The following is a 25,823-nucleotide window of genomic DNA, read 5'->3' on the forward strand; positions in this document are numbered from 1 at the left end:
AAAAAAAACATTGCAGGAAATCATAGTTAAATGCTATGGGTCATTTTGGAATGAGGTCACAACCAGCCGTCACATTGTCTTGGGGACAAGTTATTTAAATTAAAATTATGGTTTATTGGTGTTTTATTTTTGTCAAAAATATGGTGGATTATTCTTTTTTAAAATATATACTTAATATAAAGCATCTAATAATACATTTCAATATTTCAGTTGAATTAAATATCTTTGTTCTCAATAAAATTATAATTTTAAAATAGGGCAATTGTAATATTTTTATCAAATTAATTTTTTAATTATTTGAATTATAGTTTCATAAGATGTTAATGACTTGACAACACCGCCTGAATATTTACACTGTCAAAGAAATGTCAGCATAATTTCGGTATAGGGCTGGCAAATGTTAAGAATGAAGTTTTGAAAAAATTTTGGAAAACATGGGGAATCATCATGGACACGAATCAAAATCGGGAACATCAACTCCCACTTCAATATCACGTTCCCGTAACGGCTCTAGGAAGAGTATCACCAGAACAAGTTCGGGAGATATTCAAGAAAAACCTAGTCCAATGTTACCTGTGGAAAAACTATCGAAGGTGACGTTAATCTTATCTTGTATATTCAGGAAATTAGCACGTATTTCACACGTTATTTGAAGTAATACGTAAATTAATGAATTTAAACTTTATGTAACAACCTTTTATTTGTTTATTTTTCCAAGGACGACAAAATGGATCTTATGTTTCAGATTTTGGCAGAGAAATCTCAAAAACTAGAGGGTGTCAACGGAATTAGCAAAAATGTATTCACGGTAAAATGTTTAAGGTTTTAGCTGATATGAGTTCCATTAATATAAATTCATATTTTCTAGAGATTTTTATTCCCAAGATATCAAGTGCTTGGTGAAAAATTGTACGATTATTTCTTGAAATGTAGCAAATCGAAGAACTCATATATTGGACAAAACGCTTTCAAACAACAATGTGAGATTTATTTAGCTGTAAGTATTTCTAACATAAAGGTATATTATTATTATTAATAAATACTGTTATAAAATGTTCTTGTAGATTATGGATGATGAGAAAATACGTGATATCCTAGTCAAGATGTGGGCTACTTCGGGCGATGAAACAGGTGTAGAAATGATCTCGCCTGATGATATGACTTCTCTTCTAATGTGTACTTACCATATAAGTATGGATCATTATTCTGAAGGTCCCCAAATGTGCCTTTCTTGTAATAAAACCCTTAAAGCTGTTGTGGATAGTTGTTTTCATAATAAAAAACAATTATCAGTACAATTTGTTTCGCATTGGATCGAGCTCAATACTCCTAGATTATTATTCCCCCTTCATAGATACGCTGTTCATTCTTTGGCAACTTCGTGGAGAACTTTAGAGGAATGCGAACATAGTCTGGCTAGTGGTGAGTTTTCATTTTATTTTAGTCTATATTTAGACAATTAGTACTCCTATAATAACATTTTAACTGGTATAATATTCAATTTAAGTGTATCTTAAAGTTCTTATATAATATCTAATAATTCTGAATATTTTTATTGTCATATATTGAGTTTAGTTTAGACAAGTTGATCACTTGAAACCAGACTTTCTACAATACGACAACCATATATTCAATTAAAGTTCAGAAGAGAGAAAATTTACTTTAGATTAGATTATCAATTAGTAATGTATTAAAAGGAAACTTTGTAATTTTTGTACTACATGCTATGGACCAAGATATAGATTGTTTGGGGAGTTGTTCTAACTTTTCAGAGACTCTATTAATACCTACAAGATATTTTGTACAAGACTCTACCTCCCATTGTTCTGCTTCTAAAATGCATAGACCTATACAAGGAATTTCTATGGGTTTACCATTCATTTATAATTATCCTTAATTTACAGCTTAAACCAAAAAATTACCACCAAAAAAATTTAGTTAAATGTTAATTTCAATTTTGACTGCACAAACCAAGCTTTGCTGTTACATAATACTTATATAAAATGTATGTTATACAATATTTATAGTTGTAAGGTAGTCATTTATTTTAATAAATGGTCAGTCAGTATAATATTTACCGTTTATATGAAAAATAAATAAATAAATTGTTAATTTTTCCTAGGTAATGCGCGTGAAAAGCCACAGTATACAGGTAAACAAAATGAAATAGATGTTGTCTTAACATATCATCTGCCGTTTTTTCTTTTCTGAGATGCAATTTATAACGCAACGCATTTCTAACACATTCAATAAATTTTTTTCGTGATGATTTATATTGATTTTAGGTGTTTTTTCATAGAAAATCATTTTAGTAGAGTAAATAAACATATAATATATTGGTAAAGAACGAAATAGGTCAAAACGTTATATTAATACCTATTATTTTAAAATATTATATTAAAAGCGACCGGAAATTAATGTAAAACATGAAGAAAAACATATAAAAAAGGAAAAAGTTGAAGAAAATTTCCTTTTTTAGATACCTGTGGAGTGTGGTGGTGCCCACTGGAAGAGGGGTCTTTAGATCGATATTAATTTATTATTTACCCAAATTAAGTAACATTACGAATCTTAAATATGAATGCAGAAATGCGTTGTTATTTTTCCAACTTATTTTTTATAAATTCTTTAACCAAACCTGCTCCTCTTTGACTATTTCGATGGCTTTTTAATTTTTTTTTCATTGTCATCCTCGAAATATACTAATAACTAAAAATATATTAAATTTTTCACAGATGAACCTACTGAAATACCTCCATATTCAGGTAATTTATAGGAACTTGTATGTCTTAGAGTCCCTGTCAATCGCTTTTCGTGTCCAATTATCATATAATTCAATCAATTTTAAAAAATGTTTGTATTGATATCATTATCCTTTCGATTTTAATATTTACCAAATATTATATAGTAATTGATCGATAAATGGGATATGGATAACGTTGCGAATAAAAAAAAAAATTAATTTGAGAAGTTGAAATTAGTCTTTATATTCCGGTAAAATTTTTCGAAGTTACATAAATTACCAACAAGCTGAAAATCGGTAAAATTGTTTAAAATATAATTAAAAATGAAATTTGCAAGTTCCCCATTATTCCCGTGTATGGCAAAAAATATTTTGAAGGTCAAAGGTCAAAAAAATGAGTTTTTCGCGATTTTCAGCAAAACGGTTTATCACAAAAATACCTAAGGGCCTCATCATATTAGCGTATTGCGGGCGCGCAACGATCACGCCGCGCACGTGCAGCCAATAGCAGAATAGCCCCGCAGCCGCTAGTATCATAAACTGCAGACGTCCTGTCACAACCAGTTATTGCGTGTAAAAACAGTACATGATTTTGAAAAAGTTGATAGACTTTTTGATGAATAAATTTCCGATTTATCTTGAGCTTTTCCTGGTTTTAAGAAGAAAATATTTTTTTCAGTCGACCGATAGAAAATTTTTTTAACATATATTACAACTCTAGAGATGTATAATATACGTGGCGAACTCATGCATATTATGACGATTACAGTTTTTACAAGTTTTTCAATCATTATATCTCAGAAACAGTGGCTCGTAGGAAAAGAAGTATTAATACGTTTTTTTGTAGATAATTTTATGATCTACAATTTTTGTCTGAGGTATTTTTATGATAAAACGTACCGTTTTGCTGAAAATCGCGAAAAACTCATTTTTTTAACCTTTGACTTTGAATAAAATTTTTACCATACACCGAAATAATGGGAGACTTGCAAATTTCATTTTTAATTATATTTTAAAAAATTTTACTGATTTTCAGCTTGTTGGGAATTAATGTAACCTCAAATGTCTAATTTGACCGGACTATTACTAAATAGTTTTCTTTGAATTACAACATGGAATGTACACTCTGTATATTTAGCGTAAACTTTTAAATTCAATTTTATTTTGGAAACTTACTGAGAACCAGTTATCAAATGTAATATATAATTGAACAAACCGTATTGTATCATACAAGGTGAGCCATAAATAAAAAATCAAATAGTTACTATAAAATTCATTACTTTTTACTCAACTGTTTCGCTTTATTGTGGTGTCTAAACTTGGTTTACGTAATACATTAAACTTGGAACTATGAACAATAAACAACTAGATACATTTATTTTAGGTTTGGAATTAACAACTCCTGTATTAGAAGAAGCGAATCCGTTTCCCCAAGCAAAACATCATCAACATTTATTAACTATGAGTATGTCTTGGCTCTTGGCAGGTGCTCTACCTCCGTTATATTCCAGACCACAAAAGGCCAATTCACCAAGTAACAGTGGCGTTGGTAAGTTGATTATTGTAACTCAATTAAGAAGTAGTGGGGCCTGGGACTAAAATCGACCACTTCAGAAAATCAAAATTAACTGTTTGTCAAAAAAGCAACACTTGATAAGAAGAATTACACATGACAGTCAGAATTTAGAATAAAAAATTGTTTCCAGTAAATTAGAATCTAGCAGAACTGAGATTTGGAAGGAGGTTATGGAAGGTGGAGAAGAGGATTTCATAAGATGACTCAATATTTAACTGAAGAAGCTGACGGTTTACATCAGAGAATTATTATTACAATCCAGGAAGATTGACGGGATCTTAAGGAAGGGCATTTGTTAAAGGTCATTCATACTATGAAGAATCTGACACTTTTAATAGTTTCAAATAAATCTTACCTCATTTATAGGAAAGGAATTTTTTTAAAGTTGGTATTAACCAAGTAATTTGAAATTTTACTTAATAAATTTGATAATAAAAAAAATTGATACTTGATCAGAAACTGTGTAACTAGGGCTGTCTATGAGAGTCAGATATAAATCAAATTCATGGGTATATCCAAAACATATTCGTATAGAATTTAATTACATTGTTGCCAGTAGTTTCTTAGAAGTATTGAAAAGTTGATTCCTGTAATAAATAGGGTTGTTATGGTATAAAGTTTTTCATTACGCAGGTTTCTATCAATATTTATTGCTATCATTGATGTGAAAACGACTTTTAACTGTTTCCAAAGATAAAATGATTTTTTTAAGTTTTGTCAACGAAACAAAAAAATGTTATATGTAACTTTTGGAATTTAAATAATTTATTGTCAAGCCTCTTCTAAAAGTTTCACATGTTCTTTTGTACATATCTATTTGAGAGTTGAACATTTTGGTTAGGTTAGGTTATGAACAAATTGTTGGTCAAAATAAATTCTAAAAATATCAGGAGTCAGGTATATTCGAGAAAGAAGTGTCAATGTGTGATGTTATATTTTTGTAAATTTTAACATCAATTTTTATAACTTTTTTGTTTCAGGATTAGCAAGTATGTCATTTCTGGCGAAAATAGTGTGCGCTATACCATCCCATTGGACCATTCTCTACGATTCTGACGAAATGGGTTTGGGTTCAAATAGATTCCTGCATCACGTCATGAACTACAAAGGGCCAACTTTGACTCTCATCAAAGTACAAGACGGTCAAAAGTTCTGCATCGCTTCCCCCAACGAATGGAGGGAATCTCATCACTATTGGGGTGGAGAGGAGTGCGCCGTATTTCAACTATTGCCAAAGTAAATGACCGTTATGAGATTGAACAGGCATTGACTGATTTCGGCTTTTGGTTTGTTTAGGTTTCAATTATTGGAGAAAGGACCTAAGATGTTGTATTTGAATTTTAGCGTTAGGGGGTATCCTCACGGACTAAGAGTAGGCAGTGATCCTAGAGCTCCTATTATTAGTATAGATGGAGGGTTTGAGAAGGTAAATCTTTTGAATTGTCCAAAAACCCAGTTTTTTTTTTAATTATAATAATAATTTTACATTCGATTGTAGTTGAAACAATTTCGATAAACTTATTGTGGAAATTGGTATATAAACCCTTGTACCTATTTAGAGAATTATGCTTGTATGAAAAAAAAATGTTCTAATATGTATATAATGTTTTTTTTTTTAATTTAGATCGAATGGCAGAAAATTCCTTATTATTTGGAAAGTATAGAAGTATGGGGTTGCGGGGACCAGGTGAGTAGAGAAAGACAAATGGAAGTGAAAAAATGGGAAATGAAAGAAGCAGAAAAACAGCGGGTAGTCAAATTAAGCGCCGCCGATTGGTTAGACCATCCCGATAGATATTTATTACAATTAGCAGGTAGACCGGAATACCATCAGAATCAATCATAGTTTTTGATTTTTTGGCACAGTTTGTAGATGTATAAAGTTAATTAAGCAAATATCTAAAATACTAGAATTACTTATAACGAAGTGTACTTCATTTATAGAATTTAACTTTCCTTACTTGGCACTGTAGCTCGGTGTGAGCTTTAGCCTCCTCCTCCTCGAGGAGGAGTCGCCTCCAAACTGATCTATTTTCATCAACGTTCCCCATCCTCTCACATTCATTGTTTGTAGATCTCCATGAACTTCGGTCCATCCGATACAGTGTCTACTGCTTTATATTTTGGCATCCATGGTTCTCTTAGGCATCCATTCTTCGAATGTAGCCAAACCATCTCAATCTTTGTGCTGGGATTCTTTAGTCCGCTTCGTTCATTCTAATTCGTGAATATATTCTTAGAATAATTTTTCTTTCAAATATTCTTAATCTTTCTTGGTCAATTTGTGTCATCACCCAACATTTACTATCATAAGTTACAATTGGTAGAGTTCTGTTGACTTTCAACTTCTTTCTTCTTGTTTTTAGTTTTTTTTTTAGGAGCTTCAGGTTCGTAAATAAGATCTTTAACCATTTTGAATTTAACTTAATGACTAAAATTAGATTTTATTTATAAAAATTTAGCAATATTCCCAAGTAGAAAATTTTTGTTTTCTATATTCCTTATGTTTAGACTCTAGTTATTTTCAAAAACCTTGTATATAGACTAATTGATTTGATAATTTTTTTTAAATTTAATTAAACTTTGATTAACACTGTAAAAAATGTCTTAATATTGAACCGATTAATTACTACCACTATACCAACCCTTACAATGTTTGGTTTTTTGAGCAGAATATGTACCGGTGACCTATGAAAGTCTCAAAAAACCAGGAAGTGACAATTTGAGTGATATGTATGCATTAGTAGTACACAATCTGTTACCCCCAACGATTGTAGGAACTTCATGTTAATACTCTTGGTGTTTTCCAAGACATCTTGGATTTCAACCATACTAAATGATTTTACTCATTAATACTTCCATCAATTCCTTTTGACCTAATTATTTAAAACGGTTAGCTACCTGGTGGTCTTCTTTGATTTTATTTGAATTAAAATTTAATTAGTCTACCTGCACTAATTAAATTTTAATAACGTCGATTTTCTCTGTGACACCTTAGACTTGACATTCCTAGATATTTTCGGCTTTTAACATAACTTGGATTGTATTGTATTTTAGATATTTGCATGTACTTAGAGTAGTACTTAGACTGGATACTTAAATTACATACACTACTTAAAAGTTTAGAAATAACTTTACGACTGTTTTTATGCCATATGGATATGATGCTTTAAACTTTATATGTATAAAATTGATTATTGAATTTTTAGAACAATTTATAAGATAAAAACATTTTTAATATTGCAAAAACTAGAGCAACACTGTTAGAGAAGTTGGTTCCAGTGGCTCATTCTGAAGGTGGAGAAGACTTTACATCTTGAAATTCCTTTGAATCACATCAGTTATGGTATTTTCCTTCTTTAAAGTGTTTGAATGATTGGTTAACTTTGATACTGCAAAAACTACAACAATGGTTCCACTTCAAGATGTTCCACAACTCAATTTTCAATGAATAATTCAGCTTTGAGTACCACTGTTGGCTCAGTAGATTCCAGTGGTTCAATTTGCAGGTGGAAAAGCCTTTACATCTTGAAATTCCTTTGAATCACCTCAGTAACGCTTTTTTCCTTCTTTAAAGTGTTAGAACGCTTGGTAAACTTTTATACTGCAAAAACTAGAACAGCGGTTCCACTTCAAAATGTTCGACAACTCAATTTTCAAGGAATAATTAAGCTTTCAGTATGACTGTTGGTCCAGTAAAGTCCAGTGGCTCAATCTGAAGGTGAAGAAGATTTAACGTTAAAGATTGTTTCCCATTTGAATGCCATTTCATCATTAATTATTGTGTAAAGGTGAAAAAAACATTTAGTAGGTGAGAGTTGTCTTGTTTTGCAAATAAAAATGTTTTTACACCTCTATTTTTGTAAACTCGTTTAGTAGTATGTTTGTAGTCTGGAATTATAACGATAAACAACTGCTTTTGTGCCTATAACAAATGTATGCTCAAACACTCCAAAAACACAGTATTATGATTGTAAACTTATTTAAGAATCAAAGATAGGTACTTACATCGTCACAATATTAATTTCTTTAAATAGATATTGAATTTTACTTGTCGGATATTCAAATGGATTTCCTTATATTGTATTTTAACTTTGGTGCATCTTTTAATTTATTATTTAAATGGTAACTGAATTTTGGCATTTTTTGTGATAAATATATTGTTTTGATGCCATTTGAACAAGTACATAAATTAAATATTTACACTTTACTCAGATTTTTTTTAATCCTTACTACACATGAAAATGTTTCATCCACTTTTTCATAAAATGAATGGAATGAAGGGCCAATAAAAGGGAACTTATCTAATTGTGGAAACAGGCGTAACTGAACGTCGTGAAATAATAAGAAAACCACTTAACGATACACTAAGCCAAAATCCCAACTAGATCCAGAAGTGACAATATTGCAACAAAGAGAATAATACTGTAGCTCATAAAATGACTTATTAATCAAATCAATGAAATTATCACAAAATTCAAGGAGCTTTACATATTTTAAAAAAGAAAAAATGTTACTTATATATATACCTTGAAGGAAACATTTGTAACTATTGTAGAGTTTGACGATTCATGGAAAGAAAACATTTCACATTTGGAAAATTTCTATATAGAACAATACTCACCAAAGTTGTTAGACAATTAAATACAAATTTTTGACAATACCATTTTGTCAAGATTTTTTAAACAAATTGTATTTGTTTACTTTATGAAAATTGTGGTTGGATTTACAGGCTTTTATTAAATTAGAAAAACACTATTATTATTAAATTTAAATTTCAAATAAAGTTAACCTAAACGCACTTATTTGTGAACTATGACACTGCATTTCGTAAGTTAAGCCATGAAAAGACGTATTAACTGACAAGCCAACGGACGTTGCTTTTCTTTCAATTTTATCCTGATATATATTTTATAAAAGGGTTATTAAATAGGGTGGAATCCTCTTCTGGCTTAATATGTAAATAAAAGCCCTGTCAGGTTATCAACACATATAATTTTTAAAATTAACATTTAAATTCTAAAGACACCAATATATAATTTGTCTAATAATATTGTTTTGTAAAATTCTAATTTGGCACCTTGATTCACATTTCTAACCGTTTTGACAATTAACAGGTATATTTCAAAAATATACAGAATATGGAAATCCAATCAATCAACCCTATTTTTCACAGTTCTAGTTTTAATCACTTTATATCTGATACATGTAGGTTTATTTTGACTGAAAAATTGATAAAATGATTAAAACCAGTTTATATCAAACTGTTTTGAAATTATGAAAAATAGGTAATTGATTAGTTTCATTTTGAATGAAAAATTTTTTCGTTTCTCGAAAAATTTAGAACTTCCTAAATATATTTTGTACATTGGTCTATTAATTAGTGAAAATTATATGAACTTTATTATTTGGTTTTAATTAAACATTTATTTTTATTGAAATTTCTTATAAAAATTCACCTTAATTCTTATCAGGAGACATATCTAAATATAAATTATAATGAGCGTTCAAAAAATTAAGAATACTACAGATTGTATTCTCAATTTCCTCATAAATAAGAAAGCTCATAAAAATTTTTAGATATAATACTCCAATTGTAATCATTCATTTTCAATATCAACCATATCCACAAATTAATTTTAGTGTATATGTCTACTAATAAGCTAACATATAAAATTTGATAAAAAATTCTGTATATTTCTTTAAAAACCTGTCACTGTAAAATATAGATTTTAAAGAAGTCTAATAGGGACACTTCTTTAAAAGCTGAAAGTAAACGTAATTGTTTGGTGAAAATGCTTTCATAATATTAGAGAAAAACATTCATATTCAAGTACATACTTTTAATATAAATACAATTGCACATAGCTGATCATTTATGTTTTCACGAAATTGTGAAGAATGTAGAGTTTTCCAATTTTGAGGTTATGTCGTTTTGTTTACATATGAGAAATAATTTCATTTGTATACAATTAATAGAAAATATTGTGCCACAGGATTTATATTAAAAATACTGATATATATGGATAGAAGGAGTATTTCAGGAAATCTTGTTTAGCCTAAAACACTTAGAAAGTTTTTGCTTTCTCAACTCTGTTTAACAAACAGATAAAAGAGAGAAAAAGCCATATTTAAAAAGGACTTGGGACATATCTTAAAAACCCAATTAATAATTTTTAAGAGAAGTCGTGGTTAAAATACATTTACCACACATAAAAATTTGAAAAGTTTTTTATAATAAGTTTGACAATTAACATTGATACATAGCAAATATAATGGAAATGCGATAAATAATAAATATAAAGAGATAAATAAATCATCGAACTAGAAATTACTAAAGCTGCCCAAAAATATTATTATCCTTATTTCCAAATATGGTATTACCTCTTTTTATTTATTATTTTTTAGTTTTGCTATGAGACAACTACGTACTTCTTCTTTAGTGTATATTAACACTTGAAGATCTTGATGATTTACATAATTCAAGACAGGAAATGTGTTAATTAAAAATAACCGTCATTTGCAAGGAGTAGAAATAAAATTGTTTTCTTGGAGACCCAGAACCCTTGTTCTAAGGGATAATTATCTGTTGCAATAAAAATTCTATCGCAATATTTTGTGCTCATACAGAATGTCCCAAATAAGAGAATTTAATTTTATTTTTAAATATAAATTACTTTTGATAGACTACCTTTTTTGGAGCTAAGCTGTAAATGAATGCAACTCTCATATATTTTGCATTTACTTCTAAAACAACAGTTTTGAGCCAATTTGTATGCATTTATGTTAAGACTAATTATAATACAGTACACAGGATTTTCACATCAATTTTTTAGCAAAACGCGTCGCTCTTATGTAGTACATTCTGTGTTGACCTTTTAGATTAACTATAAAATTCATCAACCTCTTATTCAGTATATATTTGGAGTTAGCAGGTACCTTTTAATGAGTTTTACAAAATCTTATTTAGAAAACTATTTGTACCAATTTTTGAAGACAATTAAACGTATACCTATCTAACTTTCCACTTAGTTAAAACTTATTTCGCTTGAATTTACGGCGTAAAAGGTTGTTAGTAAATTTTTAATACGCAAGTATTAAATTTTTTTAAAATGCCTTGTATTTGTAAGCATACGATTATATTACAAGATACAAAAAGTAGTTTGAAACGTTGAGTATATCTACCACCACGCAATTTTCAATATGTTGATTTTTTTATTTGATATACCTACGACGCTTTTAAAAAGAGTAATAATATATTTTTAATTAAAAATACAAAACCATATGATGTAACTGTATACGACTTGAGACTTGTATAGTATCGAATATCCACCATTTTAAATACATTCTAAATGATGAAATTTATATGTTATCTATATATGACTAACACAAAAATATTAATACAATCATCGTTTTACAAAATTGCATTCATTGCAAAGAAATTTCTTTCATAGAATTTTAAAGATATTTCTTTCTCTATTTCGAAATATTTGTCTACATATAATGGCATAGTTACAGCTTTCTTTTAATTCCTCAAATAACAACCATAAATCTGTTTAATTTTCATTACATAAACACGAAATCAGTATTCTCAATGGTTAAATGTTTCATTAGATAAATATTTATGTAACCAGCAATACCTTTTTAAAAATTTTTGACACATTACTGAGAATACCACAACCACCTATTTTTTAGACGTTTCACATAGAGGGTCCAAGGCTGGATCAATTTTGTAATTAAAGTTCAAAGCTCTAGATGGATCTGCCAGCGTAACTATATATCAAGCTGGCAAATTTGACACAAAACTGGATAATTTAATGTTGGTGAACATGTCATGATTCATTATAGTTATGTCGTACTCGTGTTTTTGTGTCATTTTGATTATGTATAGTGTTAGTTATTAATTTTTTAAGACATTTGATAAATGTTGTGTATAACATTACAAATCTATTAATGTAATGCATTTGTTCCCAAATTTTCATAAGGACGTTTTAATAAATGGTTGCTGGATATAAACAATACTTGGCCGAAAGGGATATATTATGAAGTTCAAGTGATAAAATTTATCAAAATTAGGTTTAAACAGTTATTAATTTAATTGGTTATTTTTGCATTCAACATTTTATTTGGAAATATATATTCTCTTCAAGTTATATTTTCACTTTATTAATAAATAATAACACGTTTTGTTAAGGTTATTATTATAATATATCTTTTAACATCCGATTTGTCTACATTTCATTTGGGTAAGGAGAATAGTGCTCTTTTAACTTTAATATTTTTTTTCTAACAAGATTACAACATACATTTTCAAATTTATTTTTTTTCATAATAGTCTTCAAATTTCATCTTTTGTATCTTGAAAATGTGCAATTTTGAGAAATATTATAAACAAAAACATAAATTTGAAAGCTTATTAGTTTTAAGGTAGCAGTATGAAGTATCTTCAAATAATTTAAATTACGAGACACAATTAATATTCAAATTTGTCACTATTTGAAGGATATTGAGGATGTTATTAGTTCAAGTTCAGACCCCCAGTCGACGTCAATTTGGTTAGAACAAATAAGATTGTAGTGATCCATCTAAATATAGGTGATCTGTGAAGAATATGGCGCTTAAAAGACTCTTTTGATTGTAATGTGTCGTACTATTGCTAAATTTTAAGATAGCGCTACTGTAGAAAATTTGGAAATTTGATATGACAAAATTGAAAAATGTATCGTAGAGGCACAAATTTAAGATTTTCGTGTAAAAATTTTAATGTTTTATATGTACCTAATCATCATATCTTTTATTTCAACAATACCTTATGTATTTATTTTTTTAGCCTATACTTAATAAATGCCCGTTCTATTGCCCCACCCTGTACTTGTCAGTTTTAATATCTAGATAAAAAGACATATTTTCGTATAAAACTTTTTAGTTTTAATTTACATTCTATAAGGCTTGATTTTTGTTCAAATTTGTTTCGTTTTTTAACATATCTCAACAGTGAAAATCGGGTGTAATTGATCAATTCGGTTTTTCATTAATTGAATAGACGTGTTTCTTCCACATGTGCAACAGTATTTCGAAATTTTGAAATCCTTTGCAATACATATTTACCCCTAATAGAAACAAAGTATGCACTATAACTATGGCCATGAACCAATTGTTTGTCAAGAACAGGTACAAACTGATATAAGGTAAAATCGTCCAAAAGATGAAGGCTAAGTATAGTTCCCACTTTCTTTTGCACTGTAATATTTGACCATGAAGGAAATTACCAGTTGCTTGAAATTCTTTAATAATTTTCTCTTTATCAAACCATCTCTTTTCCAAAAATTGCTTCAGGCCCTCTTCTGATGTAGGCAGTACAGATTTGGGATATCTGCAATAAAACTTTCATTAAATATCGTTTGTCCAAAGAATTATCTCGTAACTCCTGATGGGAACCATTTAAGATCTGTTAACCATATATTAAGTTATACAATATGTCTCTTATTTTATGTTCCATTAACGTATCGTCTCGGATTACCTAATTTCTGTCTTGTGTTAATGTGAATGTGAAGAATCACTATTCAACTTCTAATTACTATTGTATTCGATAAGATTTATTGTACAATGACCACTCCTAATGGGAACCAACGTTATAGTTAAGCAATTCTAAGTATCCCTTAGACACTTGAAGCTCCATTAACATATCAAATTCCTTACCCATATTTTTGTATTGATGTGACTCTAACACTGTGAAGAATCATAAATTTACCTATTTGACTCTGACGACCATAAATATAACTAATTATAGCTTTTGTACACAATAGGATTAGTATTTAAGAAAGCATATACACGCATAGTATGTTCTTGGTAGTCTTTATTTATATTTTATGTTAATAAATAGTTTTTCAAAGTTGTGAATTGAGTAATTTAACTAAAGGGAGTATTTATGAATCGATTACAAAATTCATTTATAAAGAAACCTACCTAACCAAATGTATTTTGACTACATTTGGAAACTTTCCGTTTAATAACCATTTTTCGTTCTGAGGAATGGTGTCTGGGTATATCAAGGTAATGTCGTAAACCGCATCTAGACTGTTCCTATACAACAATTGTTGTGTCAAATATACAAATCCTGTTGTCTTCGGATGTAAAACATTATCATAAAGCTAAAAAATATTTAATTTCAATAGTAAAAAAAAAGAAATCCAATCCCATTCTATTGTGATCATATAAAAAAGACAAAATTTCCACAAATACGTTTTTGGTTAAAGACTTCTATTGTTGGGTGCTAGAAAACTAACTACAGCCACCTTCAAAACTAACTAGCACCTCGTCTTCTGTCGATGACTACCTCAATTCATAAACATTTCAACAATTATCTAGAAATTTATTGAAAACACTGGTCAATAAAATGTAACATACCAAATTTTGATTGTACCATGACCACCAAACAACAATAATGTTTCAAAACGTTCGCATTTGCATTGAGCAAAAAAAAATCGATTAAAAATCACCAAACAATCACAAGTCTATAAAGCATGGATTCATCGGAAATTAACAATAAGGTTTAGCCAATCAAAGCTTGTGGAACGTTTAAGATCCTCCCTGTCGAGAGAGCCATAAAAGTATTTAGCTGCTGCCGCATTTTTGAATTTACTTTTGTTTCTACAACGTACTCAAAGGTTCTTTTTGACATCAAGAAATATCTTTATGAAATTATAAGCTTTAGTCTTTGTTTCCGCTTTATGGTCCTCTAGGAACTTTTGGACAACATTTCCAGGCGAGTTTTTCCAGATCATTCAGCTTTCCTATAAAGTTTGCCATCTTTAGGCATAGCTTTTACAAAATTTTTCATCAGGCCGAGCTTAATGTGCAACGTTGGTAAATGTATGTCGTCAGGGTTCAGTAAAGAATCATTTTTAACATTCTTCTGCCCTCTAACAAGTGATCCACGCTTGAATCTTACTTTCTTTGTGTCCTGACTATTTTATGAAATCAAGCTGTAGACCAAGCAAAAGAGCAATGACTTCAAAATCTCCAGAAATTTCCATGTTCACTGTATTTGATTTTTTCAAGAAGGAACCTCATGTTCTCGTAAGCACCTTTCATATCATAACCATGGGTAACCAGCACTGAAGGACATTTGTTTCCGTTGTATAGCCAAACTGCTTTCAAGCTACTTTTTGAGGAGTCGATGAACAATCGCTAGTGACTTGGATCATATTCAAAAACCAACAACTTCATCACTACAGGAATGTTATTAAATAAGGTCGGGAATAAGAAATTTTCGAAGTAGGAGAAAGTAAATTCCAGACGTTTAATCTAGACCCTAAATCGTTTAAATAACATTTTATTAATAAATGCGTTTCTTTCAAAGTTGGGTGGGTCAATGTCTTTTGATACCTTATCGGGTTGACTAATAAATTCCGGATTAGAAACATAATAATGACTTTCTGGAACAAGCAGTTCGACACTCTGTAGGATTGTTCTGTTGGCCGATGTCAAGTTTAGGTACTGGACAGTGCGTTTGGACTTGTTGCTTGAATCCAACAAAAACAACAATCACTTGCATAATCTTTTGGTTCCGTCCAAATTATTGGTATACCAAAAGATAAATGTCTTGATTCTTGCTTAGCCCAACCTAATAGGAGTCTCCCACATGTTAAACAACATATAAGTGGAGTCCAGGATTTATCTTGGTCCCGCACAGGAAAACGAAAATAGTCTAATTGCACTTTTCAATTAATTTTCGACGCTGAGATATTTAAAGTTAATTCTCAAGACACATAACAAAAACTGTCCTTACACTTTTAACTTTAAATGGACTGTGGCAGACATTCAATGGATTTTTAACCATGATAATACGCCGTGACATTATTGGGCAAAATTTCCAGCTAAAATCCAATTTATTTGAAAAAAAATCTGGAACAAGCCCTAGAAAAAGCAATTGCAACAATCAAAAATATTTATACTAAATCAACATTTGAATGAATGTCGTAAGAGGTCCTAGCAAAGCAAACGGTGGTTCATTCTCCATCTTTCAAAGGATATATCGTGAAATATTTATTACGAGTTCGAGTTTTACAAAAAAAATCATCACAAAGTACGTGTGACAAAAACTGTGTTTATAAGTGAAATTATTGAAATTGCAGCTGCGGGATCTTCTTGCTTGCGAGTACATATAGCATCAGAATTGTCAAACCTCAAAGCTGATAAGCAGGGAATCATTCTTGGCTCAGTATTGCTCGAAATATATCACGTCTGAGTCATTTATCGCAAAAAGTTTGTTTATTTTCGTAATGTGATTTGATTCGTATCTTTTTATACCCAATGCTTGTTTGAGTGAATTTGTGGTTTGGCAAAGTAATCTTCAAGCAAGATTTCCTCAGAAAATAAAACATTTCAAACGGAAAGCTACTACAAGATCACGTGCTTTACCTCTTAGAATCAGAAATTTCATTACAATTTTATGTTTTCTACTGCGAGAATAAGAACGAACTTCCATAATCAAAGATTATTTCTTACAAACTACGTTAACAGTATTCTTTTCCTGACATTCCTCATTTTCCTTTTCCAAAGTTGTCGAGGCCCTGTTTCCACTAGTAGTAACATCTTCCTGGTTTTCTTAAACTCCAGAGGCACTTCGGATTTTAATTTTTCATCTTCTAGGAGTTTGTCTAAATCACAGTTTCTTCAAAGTTTTAATCACCATAGCACACCCTTCCTGATGGTTCAGCCATTATTTATAATGCAAAGACTCTTAATTTTCATTAGAAATTCGAAATTGAGATATAAAAAAGCTTCCAAACAGAATACATGACGTGACCGGGCGTTAGACGTGTAGGGCTACAAATAATTTTCAATTTTTTTCGCGTAGTTGTCTGCCAGGTGACATCATTTCGTTTAAGTGTTAAGAAAAATCAATTGAAGGCCAAATGCCTAAATATTTCCATCAATTTGAAGATTTTATTAGAAGAATTCAACCAAAACACATAATATTGCTCGAGAGCTCACTTACATAACCACACAAAGCTGGATTTCTGGTTGAAAAGAGAAACTGGTAGTTATTAGCATTCAGTAATTAAGCAATTCAAAAATAACTTTTCACACACAGATAGATATTGACGAGATCGATAGAACAAAGTTATCCATCGTTCGATATCTGTTAGCCTTCCAGAGATAATAGCCACTTCGGGTATCTCCGGAAGTAAATGTTTCCGCATAAAATCGATTTCTCGTAATACCCATATATGTAACACTCTTACATTGACTGTTTCTATGATTAGAAGTTGTTCCGACTAAGGAAGACAGAATGGTAACGATTTCTCTATCCTCCGAGGTTCCAGCTCCGTTCTGCGCATTCTCAAGCATGCGCGGTATAGATAAAGTGTCTCGAACGAGAGAGAAAATGAATATTGTCGGTACTGTAGTCTAGGAACGTTTTTTGTGCCAAAAGAAACAACAGAAACCCCATGAAAAATGTAGTTTCATTGAAATCTGAGCATAATCTAATGCAATAGCCAAATTATTTTTCTGACAATGTGAACTGAGTGGATGAATTAAACACAGTTTATTCATTCTTTTATTCTTACCGGCAAATCATTTTTAATAGCGAACTTGTCGCTATTTTTCTTAGTTGCTTCCGTGAGATCAGTTCCTTCTGGGAATATTAGAAGACTATGCTTGTAATTTATATCTGATACATATTCGACGTATTTTTTCAAAATAAGTCGGTCCATTTGCCAACATCTTTGAATATAAACGAAACAAGCCAATTGCATTATCCATCCTAACAATAGAAAATGTCAAAATTTAAAAAAAAAGTTATATATAAAACAAAATAAATTATTCTCACCTGGTCCAGGTATGTGTCTGATTTGATCTTTAAGGATAAACTTTGTGGAATGGGCTAATTTGCCTTTTCCTTCGACGCAGTGATACACGGTGGGCCAAAAAAAGTTCCAATCCGTTCTAGTTCTATGATTCATTAATAGGAGTGACAGTTCTCCTGTTCTAATCGCATCGCCGGTTACTTGGACGTGGCTATCGCAAATTATTTCTAACAAAGCCTAAAATTGTTGTTGAATAGAAGACATTTCAACGATTCTGTATAATTTAATGTTCCCAGTACACTTATGTCAAGAATTTGATATTTAAACACCTCTAATCTTTTTAAAACTGATAAATTGTTGTTGCAGAATCTACAGGGTCTCATAACGACCCAATTACTTTAGTTGAAAAAAAAAATACATTAAACTTATTTCTATATGTATTTATTGGTGTGAATTGAAAGATAAGAAACTATTTTTTTTTAAATACGACATTGTTTAAATGATAGCCATCACGTTGGCTCCTCTTCTCTTCAATATTGTTTTTTAAATGTGTCAAATTTCGTGGAATATTCTCGTAGACGACGCTCTTAAGATAACCCCACAAGAAAAAATCAGATGGGGTCAAGTCAGAGCTCCGAAGTGGCTATTCAAAATCACCTTTTCTGAGAACAGCTCGCGTGCAATGCAGCTGAAGAGCTCTTAGTGGTGTGGTATGTGGCCCCATCCTGTTGGAACCATGTCAGCCGGTTATAGGGCCCAATAATGCAGTTCGCCGAAATATCAACCCACATGGTGACTTTTTGGCTATGCAACGGGCGTGTATGTAACGTCTGTGGATTTTTTTCTTCCCAAAAACGACAATTTTGGCCATTTACGTATCCATACAAATGAAAATGTGCCTCATCGCTGACGAACATGTTGTTGAAATTGCATTTACAAAATTCAATCTTATAACGTAATAATTTTCATGTAGAGCTTGCACAATCTGAATTTTATAGGCTTTTAGGTGTAAATCAGATCGCATTATGCTGAATCGAGGCTGTCGGCTTAGGCCCCTTTCACACCAAACGAATCCGAATCAATCTGGATCACTCCGAATCAAGTTGAATCTGATTCGTCATCTCCACTCTTTCACACCAGCTGAATCAACCTGAATAATTCTTACCTGGAATGTTTAATTCTTCGCCAATTTTCCTCCACACAGAAGATATGAGATTTCTGTTGCTGTGATTTTTATCACTGGCTTCTATTTTCTTTAACTTTTAAAATTAATAACTCCACGTCCATCTCGTATGGTTGTTGATTCAAGACTGACCGGACGAGGAATCTGACAGGTTGAATCAAGTGCGACCTGGAATCAAACCTGATTGTACCAGATTCGTCCTGTCCCTTCACATTTAAACGGAGCGCTCGAAACCGAATCTTGGTCAATCAGATTCAACTTGATTCGGAGTGATTCTGATTCGTTTGGTGTGAAAGGGCCCTTACAAAAGCTGCTATTGACTGAATATTTTCAAGCGTTCTTGCTGTCCTTGAACGCTCGTGATGAATTTCGCCAATGGTGTTTCCAGTAGCATTGAATGTCTGAATCCAAGCTAAAACTGTTGAGTTGCTCGGAGCTTCCGCAATGTTGCGCAGTCGATAATGTAACCGATACGTTTACGTTGGATCGTTTTGAGACACCCGTAATTTTGATTAAAAAGCTCATTTAATTACAATAATTAAGATAGTTACGTACATTTATTTATTCTTACAAAAAGGATCGAGTCGAGCATGTCAATAAAATTGTAGTGTAATTTTTTTGTTTTAATATTCCCAACATGGCTTTCTAAGAATGTCAATTGTAAAAAATCTAGGACACTATGAGGCTTGTATTCGTAACTCATCGGAATTTGATATTGACATAAGTGTGTTAGGGTCTCGGAGGTATTTAGAACTAATGTTTACTTACCGTAGGATAATATTGCCAAAAAGTGAAGAAAATATCCGTAATATATCGGTAAAGTTTATTAGAAATGAACAACAATGGCAACAGAGGACAAAAAAGCAATGAGTAACCTGTAAAAAATATTAATATCATCAATAATTTTTGTAGCTCACTGTATATACAAATGTTGCTACCTAAATTTTGAGGTAGACAAATAAAAACAAATATTTATAATTGGATATGGCTTTAATGTTTCTCTTTGCATGTGTTTGGACCAATTGTCGAAGCATTTTCTCCATTCCGATTGAGGTACCTTCAAAACATGTGATTTAAACGCATCAACCCCTTCTTTAGGTGTTGATGTTGCAGTTTATTTGTCATCTGCAGGAATACAAAGAAATCATTGGTGCCAAATAAAGACTGTACGTTTTTTGTTTGAACTGATGTGTTAGAGTCCGCATTTTCGTGGTGGAGAATGATTAGTCTTTGGGACTCGAACTACTACGAGTGTAATAGGGTTTACCCTCTTCTGTTTGCTTTTTATATAAAAAAGTTTGCTATATTTTCAAATTTATTCAGTTTTTTTGTTAGTTAATTAAAAATCCTACAGTCCGTGTATCTTCTTCTTCATCTCTTCGGGTTTAATCAGGCACTTTTCTGTTCTTAAATCATATCATTAGCAAAAATCAATTTAGAACTATTTCCCTTCGACTAGAATACATTTTCTTCATTATGTTTTCTCAATCTTAATCCCGTGTTGATTCTTAAGTTCCTTGAGAGATTTTCATGCATTTGTTTTCTATATTAAAATCATTTTAAGAAGTTTTATTAATTTATTTCCAGATATTTTAAAATCATTTAACTTGTAATACAACTTTCGTCTATTTATTTATATATACATCATCATATACTTGCTAAAATCTAGAAGAAATTGGTATAGTTTGATGATACATCACTCAATAAGTCGTGTGACTAACACACAGATGGCGCTGTTATGACGTTTATGGAGTACCAACTTTCAAAAGACTATGTGTAAAATTTCATGACATTTCGATTAGTCAGAAAAAGGTGAAAGCTATTTGTGTTATTTTCATAACAATTTAGTGTGCTAATTTATCACTGCTTTTGATGAAAAAATACTATACAAGCTCAGCAATGGCTTCAAAAGTGTTATCCGGTCTCTGCTGGTCATACACACCCCGATGATGGTGAACGTTTTGGTCGTCCAATTGAGGTGGTTAAAACATAAAAAAAAGTTATATCTAATCGTAAATTGAAATTGCGTGAGTAGTTGAGGCCGTAAAGATATCAGAAGTTAGTGTGTTTACAATTATGCATAAACATTTGACCATGAGAAAGTTTTTTTTCGAGTTTATTTACAGTCAATCAAAAAGAACAACGTGTTGATGATTTAGAGCAGTTTTGATCATGTTTACACGTAATAAATAAGATTTTTTGGGTCGATATGTGACAATGGATAAAACATGGATCCATCACTTCACTTTGGAATCATCTCAGAGCACTGCAGCCGGTGAACCATCACTTCCGAAGGGTCCAAAGTCACAACAGTCTGCTGGGATGGTTATGGTTACAATATTTTGGGATACGCATGAAATATTGTCCATCGACTATCTCCAAAAGGGAGAGACAATCAAAAGCGAATATTACATTGAGTTGTTGGATCGTTTAAATGCAAAAATAAAGGAAAAACGACCTCACATGTCGAAGAAAAAGTCACTGTTTCAACAAGACAATGCATCGATTCAGTCAATGGCAACCATGGTTAAATTGAACAAATTACATTTCGAATTGCTTTCTAATCCATCGTATAGTCCAAATCTGTCTCCAAGTGACTACTGGCTATTCGCTGATCTCAAAAAAAATGCTCGCTGGTAAGAAATTCAGCTCAAATGAAGAAGCAATTGCTGAAACTGAAGCCTATAATGAGGCAAAAGACTAATCCTTCTACAAGCACGGCATCGAGAAGTTAGAGAAGCGTTGGATTGTTTGTATAGCTCTTGAAGGAGATTACATTGATGAATAAAATCGATATTTGGCAAAACACTTCACCGTAGGGTAATAATCTACTCACTATATTCATTGAGAGTACTTTGTAAGGTAAGAAGTGCTTAAAACAGAATTTCGAATACACACGGTACCATTGTTTTCTCTACTAACATATTACACTTCTTGATCTTTGGACTTGGACCATACAGTTACATGGACTGCTACTTTTATCGAGGAAGAGGCGAAATGACATCTAACAAATCTCTATCAACAAAGACAAACCTTTTATAGATGCATGACAAGCATTTGTATTTAGTTTATCCTGCCAATCTTTTTATATAAAACCTTTCTCCTACAACATATAATTCCTTCCAAATTCCAAGGTTATCCAAATTAGGTATCAAATGTATGTGCATACTACCCAGAAAAAAATCCTACTGCAAATACATTTAACACGAATTAACATAACATCCAATTCCATACCGTCAGAACGATTTTAAATTTATCAAAAATTGACACATTCAGTCATACTTTTCACCACAAACCTTGTGTACAATAAAAAACTCGGACGCTTAGATTACTGTCAATTTAATTGTCAAACCATTTGAAACCGACAATTTTTCAAAAATATTTCTAGTAATTAATGTAAGTAAGATGATTTTGTTTATTTTATCTAGAATGAAGGTGGGCCGTAATATTACAAAACAAACAATATAATTCAAATAAAAAATATAACTCACCTGCCAAAATACTAGAATACCACAGAGCACAGTACAACCATCCTTTAAAAAATGTCATTTTTAAATGATTGAAACAAAAAAACTGATGAAAAACTAAAAAGGGTTGGCCGCGACTCGCCGCCCTTTCGAACTACATCTTGCGAATGGAATAGCCAAAGTCGAATGGAGCATTCGTGAAGAGAATCAAGATTTATTGATTTTCATCCCCGGAACAGCATCCCTGAATGTATGTGGGTGGCTGCAACCAGGATTTTCCTGTTGTTGTATCACCTAGAAAGCCGGGAAACAGTTGGAAGCTAACATCTATTTGAAGCCCTTTCGGGAAAATATGCATGTTGATTGTTAATTGAAACTTTTCCGAATTACAAATGGAAACTGATATGTTGTACAGGATGTTTTTCATCGTATCACAATCAACTAAAGTTTTTACTGAGTGTATATACTATATATAAATTTTTAATTTTGGTTGTACAATTTTTCTGATGCTTAAATTCATGAATTTTTAATCAAATACTAACTGGGATTTTCACTCGTTGTTAAATTTGCAAATGTGTCAGAAAAGTCATCGGAATTGGTACAAAAAACTAGATTTCTTTTTATATCGCCCATTACAAATATTAATCACGTTTATAATGAATTTGCATTGAAATAATTTTATCTATAATATATAATTTTATCTTATCGCTTGGGGACACCCTGTATTTGATATAAAAACTCTTATATTGCCTTCTAGAAGGAAGTAAACCATATCAAAAAGATTATTTTGTTTATAAAAATATAGTTGTTGACTCAAGTACTGATTTAAAGCTATGCACACACTAAGTCGATCGACACGTTCGAGTTTCTGTTGTCCACATTGACCAGTACAACTTGAAATTCAAAGAATGAATGATGAGGAAGATGCTGAGGGGGCTATTATTGCCACAGTAGGTAGCCATCTGGACCGCTGCTGTCGCCCAAGAAGGTTTGGTAAAATTTCAAATTGCGAAAATCTGTTAAATATTGCGCCAAAGATTAATCGAAAATATACAACAATGAGGCAAGCAATCCCAGTCAGCCAGCGCCTTGTTGTAACACTTCGTTTTTTTGGCAACTGGAGAGTTTTAATAGTCGAACTGCGGTCAAAGTAACACGTCCACACTGGTGCTTTCGATTTGACTGTCTTCGATCCGGATCGACCTGATTCGGGTTCGGTTCGGCTCGACACGGCCCTATAAAGTCGAGCGACACATCTACACTTGTTCGACGAACCTGAAAGCTCTAGACATAGGAAAAAACCCTATGACAGATGAACGTCGGCCGAAAAAATGAAACTTGCAGGAAAAATAGTTCTACTAGAAGAATAATACAAGAAAAAGGATGAGGAAAATAGGAAACTGACGACGGAATCTGAAATTATAAACGCTACAAATGGAGAAATCATAAGATGGAGGTCACAATGACAGAACTTTTGGAAAAATTCGGGAATATGGGAAACAAAAGGAGAAGAAAAGACGTAGATCCTACTACAGTAGAAATTGAGAAGCAAAAAACTCAATCCAGAGTTCTCAAAGAAAAACAAACTGAAGATTGCCCCATGGAAGGAGAATATCGACAAGTCATCAACAAAAAAAGAGGAAGAAACCGGAGAGGCAATCCTCAGAGGAAGAAGACACAACGGACAAACAATCTCAAGAAGAATTAGAGAAAATAAGAACTGGAAAACAGGCGAAATCGGAGAGAAGGTCACCTCCAATAATATTAAAGTCCCCTCTCATGTGGACAGCAAAACGGAAGCAGCTAATGCAAAGGAGATTCGACGCACAGTGCAATATGGGAATACACACAGGGAAGAAAGATGATTTCAACAAAATGAAGATGCTTCTGAGCGAGTATAAAGAGATTGAGCGGTTTACCTAGGTACCTGCTCAACGAAGAGAAGGAAAAGAAGCTAATCGTAAAAGGGCAAAGCACTAATAGCAACACTCATCGCTCAACAGGTAAAGTAAATCGGATCACTAGCTTAAGTTAGGTTAGTAAAGCATTATCTAAAAACACAAAAAACAAAAAAAGTGCCTTGTTATATATCGGGGAAAGCTATAGAGAAGGATTAGATCTAGAATATTTAGTAACTTCAATTTTTTAAATTCACTAGATGATTCGCTGCTGCTTTTCTTCATTTTTAAATAATTTATAATATAATATATAATACAGTATAGATCTCGACTTACCTTTGTTTCATTTTCAATACAGAAACACAAGAATTAAAATCAGAAAAAAATATTTGAAGTACATAATATCTGTTATAGCCATTATGTGCATATTGAGAAACATTGGATATAAATTGTCCCTTCCACTTTCTTACGAAGGCTGCAAACTGACTGATTATTCTTTATAATAGGATTTAGAATTCTAGTTTAAAAGAAACCTTTCAACCCCCATAATCCATTTATAATAGAAATTGAAACTTATTCCGTTTAAATATGTACTAAGTTAGAATTTTTGGAACCGTTGGCGATATTCGTACTGAAAACACTGTTTACACTACTGCTACACTTACAATTACACTGTTTTATACTTAATTTTCCCACCAATAAACCTTCTCCCTCTAAATATAATTCCAGCGAGAATCTTTACATTTATTCCTTAACTACTAAACTATAGAGTGGGCTGTAAGGAATAAGCCCATATTTTTAAGAAATAATATCCAAATATTTAATTGAAATTGCAAAAATTTCAAATTTTTAACTACATAAACCATACAAATACCCTATACACGTTTTTTCGATCCGTCCATATTTTAAATGAGCTATGTGCTCCTTAAGCCGGACATTAACGGATCTCTTAGTCTGTCCCATATATTTCCCGTCACAATCACTACAGCTAATTTTGTATATATCACTCCTTCTAAAACTTGGTATTTTTATCGTTAGGATTACTTAACAATTGTTTTAATGTATTGTTGGATTTATAAACCCTTAGAAAGCCCTTCCAAACTCTCTGTATAAACAGAATCGAAAAGTGCCAGTTTTTC

General features: G+C 31.5%; 2 protein-coding genes across 6 annotated transcripts; one reads left to right on the forward strand and one right to left on the reverse strand.

Moving 5' to 3' along the window:
- Positions 1-335: 335 nt before the first annotated feature.
- LOC130898896 (uncharacterized) lies at positions 336-8,529 on the forward strand. Of its 4 annotated transcripts, XM_057808488.1 has the most exons (10): positions 336-593; positions 746-808; positions 869-997; positions 1,065-1,422; positions 2,123-2,152; positions 2,736-2,765; positions 4,128-4,292; positions 5,300-5,555; positions 5,616-5,745; positions 5,944-8,529. In XM_057808488.1, exons 1-10 carry the CDS (start codon positions 435-437, stop codon positions 6,163-6,165), a joined length of 1,542 nt encoding a protein of 513 aa, XP_057664471.1. In that variant the 5' UTR covers positions 336-434; the 3' UTR covers positions 6,166-8,529. The 4 variants fall into 4 exon arrangements, with proteins under 4 accessions (XP_057664471.1, XP_057664472.1, XP_057664474.1 ...); XM_057808489.1 differs by lacking the exon at positions 2,736-2,765; XM_057808491.1 differs by lacking the exon at positions 2,123-2,152.
- A 765-nt stretch (positions 8,530-9,294) lies between these two features.
- On the reverse strand, positions 9,295-25,178 carry LOC130898897 (lysocardiolipin acyltransferase 1-like). Of its 2 annotated transcripts, none has more exons than XM_057808494.1 (7): positions 24,942-25,168; positions 22,811-23,756; positions 20,088-20,194; positions 18,160-18,373; positions 17,897-18,093; positions 14,286-14,470; positions 9,295-13,692 (listed from the first exon to the last, which is right to left on the reverse strand). In XM_057808494.1, the coding sequence occupies exons 2-7, from the start codon at positions 22,866-22,868 to the stop codon at positions 13,335-13,337; spliced, it is 1,119 nt and encodes a 372-aa protein (XP_057664477.1). In that variant the 5' UTR covers positions 22,869-23,756; positions 24,942-25,168; the 3' UTR covers positions 9,295-13,334. The 2 variants fall into 2 exon arrangements, with proteins under 2 accessions (XP_057664477.1, XP_057664476.1); XM_057808493.1 differs by having other exon boundaries at positions 13,225-13,692; positions 22,811-23,080; positions 25,021-25,178.
- Between the last annotated feature and the right edge of the window lie 645 nt (positions 25,179-25,823).

This window comes from Diorhabda carinulata, chromosome 10 (genome assembly GCF_026250575.1).
Source record: "Diorhabda carinulata isolate Delta chromosome 10, icDioCari1.1, whole genome shotgun sequence".
NCBI lineage: Eukaryota > Metazoa > Arthropoda > Insecta > Coleoptera > Chrysomelidae > Diorhabda > Diorhabda carinulata.